The sequence below is a fragment of the Lonchura striata genome, chromosome 1A (assembly GCF_050655825.1).
Source record: "Lonchura striata isolate lonStrDom1 chromosome 1A, ASM5065582v1, whole genome shotgun sequence".
NCBI lineage: Eukaryota > Metazoa > Chordata > Aves > Passeriformes > Estrildidae > Lonchura > Lonchura striata.
The window spans coordinates 41,118,668-41,128,089 of record NC_140741.1 but is presented as its reverse complement, the minus strand read 5'-3'; the positions used below and the strand labels follow the sequence as shown (position 1 = coordinate 41,128,089).

Sequence of the window (9,422 nt, the reverse complement as noted above, 5' to 3'; positions counted from 1 at the left end):
TATTAATATAACTACTGTACTAATGGTGGGATTTTTTTTTTTTTAGAATCCAGAACTGCAGAAGATTGTACAGAATAATTAAGGTATACATAATTTTAGTCCAGTAAAAAAGACTTACAACAAAGTACTTTATCCATCATGCTCTGGAAATAATCAGTATTACATTAGTGAAAAATATGGACCTGCCTTGATGTAAATGCATCTATGCTACAGGCAAAGTATTGAACACTATTAATATGTAACTTTGATTAATCTCCTGTAGGAAAGAATACATTTGCTATCTATTGCACTACTTCCAGAAGCAGTTCTCATAACATTTCTTGCTACTGATATGTATTTACATCACGTAATGCATTTCCTCAAACATAGTCTCTATCAATAGGGAAATTTCAATGCAATGCTATGTTGACTCCTTTTATTTACCCTAGAATATACTACTAAGTAAGTATTTTATGTAAAAAAGTATTAAGAATAAATATTTCTACCATCTTCTTGGTAACTGTATCTTTTACTGCACATTCTAGTCCTTTCCTCCTTATAAGGCCTATGGAAGTTGTTTGTACATTTTAATGTGTGAGAATAAATAGAATCACATCAGCACTAAGGAAATAATTTTGATTCCTCTAAAATCCTCTAAATATGTAGCAAATCATGCAAAAAATTGTTTTTCTTAATTAGTTGGCTTTCATGACTTGACAAGTGCAGTAACAATAATCTACTACCTCTTCACATCTACAGAATCTCACTGAGAAAAGAGGCAGACCTGGATTTCTTACATCAAAAGCAGACAGCAATATTTCCCACTTGATCTTTCCTTAAATAGGAACATTTTAGAACTTGCTTATCCATTCCAAAGTAAAAGACTGCAAACCTATTCCTTACAAGTTGTATTTAATAAGTAATGTCTGTCAAAAATTAAACAGATTCTGGGTTTTAGAAAGTAGTTGAAGGCATTTAACCCTAAAATGCATATATTTCTGCTTCTGCCTATATTCCTCAGCTGGCTTGGCAAAAAATTCTGCAATGCACTGCAATTCATGCAGTTTTTGGAAGGCAAATTTTGTGATGGGACTTCATACATGCACAGGTCACATGGAATTCATAGGTCAGGGGAAATGTTTATTCCCCACCAGCTCAGCACTCCCCATTCACCACACATGGAATATTTCCTCTGGAGCCCCTGCACAGGAGAGGTGTTTATGAGCATGAGTGAGCTCAGCATAGCCTTGTGAAGATGATCAGAGGGCTGGAAGATGTAGCCTAGTGTGGGAGGCTGAGTGAGCTGGGCTTGTGCTCTGCACAAGAGGGTGCAATAATAAAGAGAGTAGTAATAGCTTACTTAAAATACCCTTTCTTAAGATAGGGTAAACCCCAGAAAATATGGATAGTGAGGAAATCTTAGGTCCCTTCCAATGCTGGGAACTCCATTTTTGTGCAGTGTCAGACAGACATTTCATGGGTCTTCCCCTGCACAGATGCCATCTGTGCAGGGGTTCCTCTTTCTTCCCAAAATGTGGAGACTTTTCTTTTGTGTGGCAAACAATCACATGCATTTTCTCCTGACAGGCTGGAATGTCATCTCATTCAAGATATTTACTACTGTCAGCACAGGCTTTAAGTACAAGGCTCAGTAGAACAGATACTGTTCAAGATCACTAACTCCTTGAATACAACTTACTCCACAATGCTCTCAATATAGCTTGTTCAACCTGGTGGAGACATAACTTCAGAGGCACTAACAGTGTTCATGCAGTGCCTAGGAGGATGCTGGCAAGGGGTCTGGCAAGGGGAGGTTCTGGTGACACATAAGGGTAGCTTTTTCAAGAAAAATAATCATTTGTAGCTAGTTACTCAGGGAGGTTTGTGGTTCTATGCTCTTGGTGGTTTTCAAGACCTGAATGGACAAAGCCTGGGTAAAGTGTTCTGAATTCAGTACTGTCCCTGCCTTGAGCAGCTGTGTGATTCTGAAATTCAGAGCAGACAGCTAAATTAGAGTCTTAATCTGTGAGCTGAATCTCTCCCTTTAGCTAATTAACAAATATTAGATGACAGTCGATACTGAGAAGTTCAGCAGAAGTTAATTAAAATAATTTAGGAAAGTAATTTAGCTTGGACAGGTACAGTTTGACAGCTTGGAATGAAGCAAAGCTGGGCAATGGGAGGACAATATTGGCATAAAATAGCAGCTAAGGCTGCTTAAACGTTTTCATCTTTTATCTTAATTTTCTTTTCTCAGCAAGTTATATTCTCAGAGTGGATTAAATTTCATTTTAACATTATCCTGACTATCTTCTTGCATGGATGCAAAAGACTGAAAGGGCACAATTATAAAGTTATTAAACCGTTAACATATATTGAACTGATTATATGCAAGATGGAATAGAGTCTGACAATTATCTAGTCTAGTACAATTTATACAAGGAGAGCCACCACTCTTCTTATAAACATAGCAAAGGCTACTTGTTTCACAGTGTGCTTGCCCTTTGGCCTGTGTCCACATGTCTGGGCTGTTGCCCAGACACCGTGTGCTGTGTGTATGTGTAGAGCAAGAAAGGGTTGTGTATTTCCAGGGATCTTGTTGGGCCATTCTAGATATAGCTGATAAAACATATTTGCCTGAAACATACATCTATCCATACCTTATGTGTTGTGAAAAATCATACAAATAGGTATGATATTCTGGTTAGTTTTCCAACAGTATCCCAGAATTGACTTCTGTTGGATATACTGGGTTTTTTGCATATAATTTCTTGATACTGAAATATAATAATGCACCATAAATTTATGTTTATCTTCCATGTCTGACCCTGAACTTAATATTCTCTTCAATATGTTCCTGTTTCAACCCACTTAATCTTAGCTCTGCTGAGATGTATGTGTTTACATCATATCTTACCAGAAGAATAAAGATCCCACCTGGTTTTTTGTTAAGTTGTGGAGTGAAGATGGTCAAGGTAAATGATTTTGAAGCACACACCTGAAACTTAGTCTCCATCAAAAGACAGAACCTGAAATCAACCCAACTGCTCTCCAGTGCAGTGTTTGTCACCAACAGCATTTCCAGGGGTTTATTGTTTGTGGTCAATTCAGTTACTCTTCTACAAGTTGCTGGGTGAAGGGAGAGTGAGGGTTAAGGCAAACCCATTTGTTCCTTCATGGTCTTGCTATGCCTATTTCCCACTAACTGAGCTAGATTCCAAATTGAGGGGGAAAACTAAAAGGAAACAACCTCAGGAATCCAAGTTTCCTACAAATAGGCCTTGATTTAGGAAAAAAAAATATCAGGTATATTAGATTAAATTGTTGTGATTCATAGTCTTTGCAACACAGTCTTAAAGGAAAGCTTTTGTAGACTCAGGCAGCTGCAGCAGCTTTCAGCCAAGTCTAGATAATGGATACTTACAGCTGCTGTCAGTGGAAAATCTTCCTGAGATTGTTCAGCTTCTCTGTTGTCTGTTCTGATAGTCATACCCTTCCATGAGCTATTAACATCCATTGCATGGTGGCAGATAAGGGGAAAAGAGGGAGAGCAAAGAGGTCATGCAGGTTTTTCAAACTTTTGTAGTCTACCTCAGCATCCTGTTTATGAATTTTGCCCTTCACCTGCTTGTTGGTACATGAAAACCTTTAGTAGCATAGAAGTGGTAGTCTGTCTGTGAGCTTCCTGAGCTGGTCTTATAATATAATTGTGATCACAATATTATATACTATATATGCAGCATGGATGTTGCTTTTCACCTTAGTGGTTTCCTCCTCAGAAAGACTTCAAGCTATCAGTGTCCTGACTGTAACCAGAAGGATATGAGTTCCCTAGCTTCAAGTAAGATTGCATACAAATATCTGTTATTTTTCATATTAAACTGATCAATTTTATTTAATCTCTCTTTTGTGATTAGGACAACAGGCTGAGTGATAAAAAAAAGAAAGCAGTTTAAATTTTCTATTCTTATCTGCCACAAACTTTATGCAAAGTCATATGAGAAAGTTAAAGAACAATGAATTTCCTCTGTTCATGATACAATTTAGATTTACAAAAATGAAAAGGTTTAGATACTGAAAAATGATCTTGCGGACTTCAACACTATAATAGAATAGAGACCTTTGGGTATTGTTTCATCATAGAGACCTTTTTCTCAGTTGGATTTGCCACTGAATTTTCACTTTTTTTCCTGTTAAATTCTCAATAGACTCACAATCCTAATAAAAGTAATTTATTTCACATGTGTTATTTTTCATTTGCTGAGAAAAAACCTCTAAGTCTTGACCCCATTTTGAAATAAAAATATTCTTTTTTAAGGCAGTAGAAATATTTTTCTTTTTATTTTAGAACCAGGTGACTCCAAAAAAGAGAAGAAGGAAAAAAAGAGCTATGGAAAAATGCATTTCTTTCTCTGTGCTGCATTTAGGATGTGGTCATGCCCCAGGAGCCTGGAGGTTGCCTTTACGATGTGCCTGAGCTCAGGAATACAATTTTATCTATGTATAAACTTTCCTCCCACTTGCTCCTCTGGTTTGCGTAGAAAAATTTTTGCAAGAATTCTCCTGAGTAATGTCATTTGAGTACAAGTCTGGCCACAGCTATTTACAAGTTTGGGTTTTTACTGAAGTGAGTAATTGAATCACATTGAGCCTCTGAAGTTTGCCTTTTATTTATATATTTCCCCCAATTGTGTGGCTCGGTCTGCCATTGGCTGCTGTCCCTGCAGCCTACCCGAGGGCTCCGCAGTTACATAAGGCTCTGTCTGCTGGGAGCCTATATAAAGCCTTTTTGCATGCCAGCGAGAGGAAGAATTTTATCACAATCCAAGTCCCACTGCTTTAGTTCACTTGAGCAAGAGGATTTGCTTGAAGATATCCTGAAACTTGAACCCAGGCTGGTTTGTTTGCCAGCCAGTGCTTCAGAGCTGTCAACATCAGCTGCAAGTGGCAGCTACTGTGAGTAGCTTCTGTGCAGTATGAAGAATTTTTCATTTCCTATGCAGGATAACACCCATCAGACTGAGAGTCCTCCTCCTCACAGATTCCTGAGTTTGACAAATCAGTCAGATCCTATTGGAAGACCAGAAAGAGATCAGCAATTAGCTCATGTAGAGATTGCTGTACTGGGGGTGATATTTCTGACGGCGTCTGTGGGCAATTTCATTCTCATACTGGTGCTGTGGCGAAGAAGAAAGAAGCTGTCTAGGATGTATGTGTTCATGCTTCACCTCAGCATTGCTGACTTAGTGGTAGCCTTTTTTCAAGTGCTGCCACAACTCATATGGGATATTACAGATGTTTTCATAGGGCCAGATTTCTTGTGCAGAATTATCAAGTATCTACAATTGCTGGGCATGTTTGCCTCTACTTATATGATAGTGGTCATGACAGTGGACAGATATCAAGCTGTTTGCTACCCTATGGTCACTTTCCAAAAGAAGAGAGCTCTCTGGAACATCCCCATTTGCAGCAGCTGGTCTATAGCACTGATTCTTAGCCTACCACAGGTATTTATCTTTTCTAAGACTGAAATATCTCCAGGTGTCTTTGAATGTTGGGGTGAATTTATTCAGCCCTGGGGCCCAAGGGCATATGTGACTTGGATTTTTGTAGTCATATTCTTCATTCCCTCAGCAATCCTTATCACATGCCAGGTCAAGATTTGCAAAATAATCAGAAGAAATATAAATGTGAAAAAACAGAATGAATGTGACTCAACAAAGCAGAACCAAGTCCTGCCATCCCGAGCAAGCAGTGTGAACTGTATTTCAAAGGCTATGATCAAGACAGTAAAAATGACAGTGGTGACAGTTGTTGCATATGTTCTCTGTTGGTCACCTTTCTTCATTGCACAGCTGTGGTCCGTGTGGTTCCCCAGCATCCTGACCGAAGGTAAGATGCTCTCCCTCCTCAGTTACAGCTGCAGAGCAGGTTAGCACGCTGCTGTCAAGTGCTTTATATTTGCATTTTGCTTTTGTGTAAAGGTTACATGTGGTCATTTGAGGAGGATTAAAAATACTTACCTGGATTGATTATCTCCTCTATTTAATTAGATACAGGGAGCTTCTTGTATTATGTGATCAAAACATTATGCGTCTATTTTTCGTGTGTCTTGAGTGATTAACAATTTAAAGGTTCATGAGCAGCATGGTGAAAAGTATTGTGTGCTTCAGCAAAGCCTCAGACTTTTACAGGTTTTAGGTATTATAGCAGCAGTATTTTGGGTTCTTGAGGTGAAAAGGAGCGATTGACTATTCAAAGTAATAAAATTATTTCTTATTTACTGGGTAGAACAGTGGTGTTATAAGACATCTGATTTTTTTAAAATATTGAAGTCATATTGGTGAAATCTCTGTAGTAAACTATGAAACAACCAAAAGTTGTCAACCACCTGTTTATAAAGCAAAAAAGTAAGCCTGAGAGAGCTATCATGTTGTAAACAAGAATAGTCGTGTCAAATTTATACTATTGCCTTTCTGAAAGGCAGACTCTATATGTGACTTTAAATTCACCTATTCTAAATAAAGAGGGAAAAAAGAGGAAAAAAATAACAGTCCTCCTTGATAAAAACAGTAGTTGCTGAACTTTAAGAATTCTTCCTGTCAGTTTAAATTTGAGTCTTATTCCACATGCATTTCTGTCAAAATATGTATCTGTATTTATTTGTATCTGTTTAACAGCTTAGTAATTGCTTTTAAAATTAATGCAACTACACCTAAAAAGAGTTCTATGAAACTATTTATTTCTGAATATATACAATATAGCGTGCTTTATACCTTCATCAATTGCAAATTGCATTGATATAGGGATTTCCTACTATTAGATTAGTTTTAACATATGAATAGATGCAGCAGAAAGCAGCAGACTGTGAAAATGTGACTTATATTTATAAGAGTGTTTTATTTAGTCTCTTATTCCTTTAACTGTTTTGTTCTAGGTTCGGCATTCACCATTATAATGCTCCTTGGCAATCTAAATAGTTGTGCCAACCCATGGATTTACATGTATTTCTGTGGTCAGATTCCATATTGCACAAATAAGCAGCTGGAGAATGCCTCGGCTCAAGAGGAATCTGTGTTCACAGGGAGCATTCATCTCGTAGACAGAGACCCTGAGGATAACAGTACTTCTGCATAAATGCTGAGAGCTTTTTGTTGTTTTGTTATATTACCTCTGTTCACGAGACATATTGATATTTTACCACCATCCCTCGTTTTGTGGATAAGGAGGCTGAAAAATTGTTTTTTTGTTGTAAAAATATATTTCTCTGCAGTTCTAGGCATATTCAGAAAGTTTCTGTGTTGCGTGAGCCTGACTCAGTGCTTCAGTCACCACTGTCTTATAAAAATGAATTCCTGTAAAGACTGAAAAAGATATGTAAAAGTATCTTAGATATTTTGTGTCCTAAAGTACTTCCCCATCTGTGATTCTGGATTTCTAAGTGGTAAAATTTTATTACTACCTGTTCTAAAAAATTGAAACATAATTTAAAAGGAATCTGATCTAATTAAACTTGAATATGTTTTCAGAGTGAACCATGAATTGTTTTTTATCATTCTGGTGTGATTAACGGACAATGACAAATTTTGAGAAGGCAGCACAAAGTCAGAAAAAGCTTTTGCCAGCTCTTACTAGCACCTGGTTTAAATTAACTCTTTATGTACATTTATAAAATGCCAAGCAATTAGTATCCCTTTAGGTTCAAATATTTCCCTTTGCTTTAAAAATAAATCTGCATATCTTTATTTCAAGTGCCATTTGTTTGCTGGTTTGTGGGTGTTATATTCAGGTAGCTATTTATTTCCTTTCAATGTCTGCAATCTGATCAGAGGAATATGGAAGGAATATCAGCAAGGCTCTTTCAGGTGAGAATGGATCTGCACTCTTTGTGGCACTTACATCTGGTGACATGTAACCTTCCTACATCATCACATTTCAGTTTCTGAGTGCTAGCAGTCTCAAATATCAGTAGAAAAGCTATAAAACTGTGCCGTTTTAATAGTCTTTAAATTGTAGTCAAATAAATATTTATTTAAACTAAATACTGATCACATAGCGAGAAATTTTGCTGTACAGTGAATAGTTACACTTCAGGTTAATTTGTGCTGATATGACTGCATATTCTATGATTTCTATTCTCTGTATAATTAGACCAGATAAGGGCAAGAACTCTTTATAATGGGAAAAGCTAATGCCCCAGCCCAGCTGACAAGAACGGGTCTCCAGCTGTTAGGAAGAGAAAGAAGGTGGGTGAAGGTAGTACCAGAGCCAGGCAGGAATGGGAAGGGTTTGTATAAAATCTCTTACTATAATTACAGCTGATAGATTTTCTTACTGTTTTTCCCCTTTCCCTTTAATTAGTAGCTAATAATTCTACCCCACAAAAAAATCTGTAACTCAAGTGAAGGTCCTCATCTGGGATAAGAATATCCAAGATACAATCCATTATTGATAGGATATTGATACAGCCACTTACTGACTTTCTAAGACTTTCAGTCAATTAGCTTTCAGTGAAGTTTTCCCTTATGACTTAATCTAATGGTTAATGGTGGAATTTTCGGGTTTTTTCCCATTTCCTTTGATTGTAGTTAGTTACACTGCATAATATGCAGACTTGAAAGGAACTGTAAACAGAAATGCTTCAAGGAATCACCTGTGTCACTGAACTACTGTATGGGCAGCAAAACTCCCCAAAGGCATTAATTTGCAAAGAAAACAGGCATTCAGATTGTGTGCAAAGTGTCATCCAGATCCAGAACTGATGGAAGTCACAGTTCTGTTCAGACACCACGGTGTAGCTGTGCCATTTAACACCACCTGATCCAACCTCTGATAGAAGTTTAAAGATATAATTTCTACTACTTACATTTTTGCATTGCTGATATATTTGTTACTGTCTCTATAAATAGTTCAGTAGAGTCAGATTTTGTAAATAACAGTACCTCGATGTGTTCATTAAAAGTCTGAGAGAAATATTAACTGTTCCTATTTCAGATATTTTAATCATGTATCAAATTAAATATCAGAACTTCTTAAGTTCAATGATGATTTTTCACCATCTGTAATGTTCAAAACACATTTTTGTCTCTCAAGTGCTTTCTTTCTGATTTTTTTTCATTTTCCTTCCCCTAACATCAGTCCTGCTCTTAAAAAGAAAATTAAAGGTTACAGTACTATGGTGCAAAGTAAAGGCTGAAGATACTTTTAGTTTCAGTCCGTCAGGAGGTATTTAAACACAGATATTCCTGCTTTTTCTCTTAGGAAAATGAACTGGGCAGTATTTTCCAGATGTACATCCTTATCCAACATGCCCTGCCCTGCCTACCCCATGGGTAGCACTGACTGCCAGTTTTAGTGGAGAGTTTGGTTCAGGTCCACTGTCTTTCCATCAAAACTCATTTTCAAAAAAATGGGAAATTAATTTGGGTAACTTTTTGTCCTTT

General features: G+C 37.1%; 1 protein-coding gene across 1 annotated transcript; it reads left to right on the top strand.

Annotated features, from left to right (window-relative positions):
* Positions 1–1,772: 1,772 nt before the first annotated feature.
* On the top strand, positions 1,773–9,057 carry LOC110478544 (arg8-vasotocin receptor). Its single transcript, XM_021545235.3, has 2 exons — positions 1,773–5,871; positions 6,917–9,057. Exons 1-2 carry the CDS (start codon positions 4,956–4,958, stop codon positions 7,114–7,116), a joined length of 1,116 nt encoding a protein of 371 aa, XP_021400910.3. The 5' UTR covers positions 1,773–4,955; the 3' UTR covers positions 7,117–9,057.
* Positions 9,058–9,422: the final 365 nt, after the last annotated feature.

Excerpts from the sequence above, each read along its gene's own strand:
- LOC110478544 (XM_021545235.3), top strand. The coding sequence starts at position 4,956 with ATGAAGAATTTTTCATTTCCTATGCAGGATAACACCCATCAGACTGAG. Across the intron at positions 5,872-6,916 it reads CCCCAGCATCCTGACCGAAG|GTTCGGCATTCACCATTATA; the intron begins GTAAGATGCTCT and ends GTTTTGTTCTAG.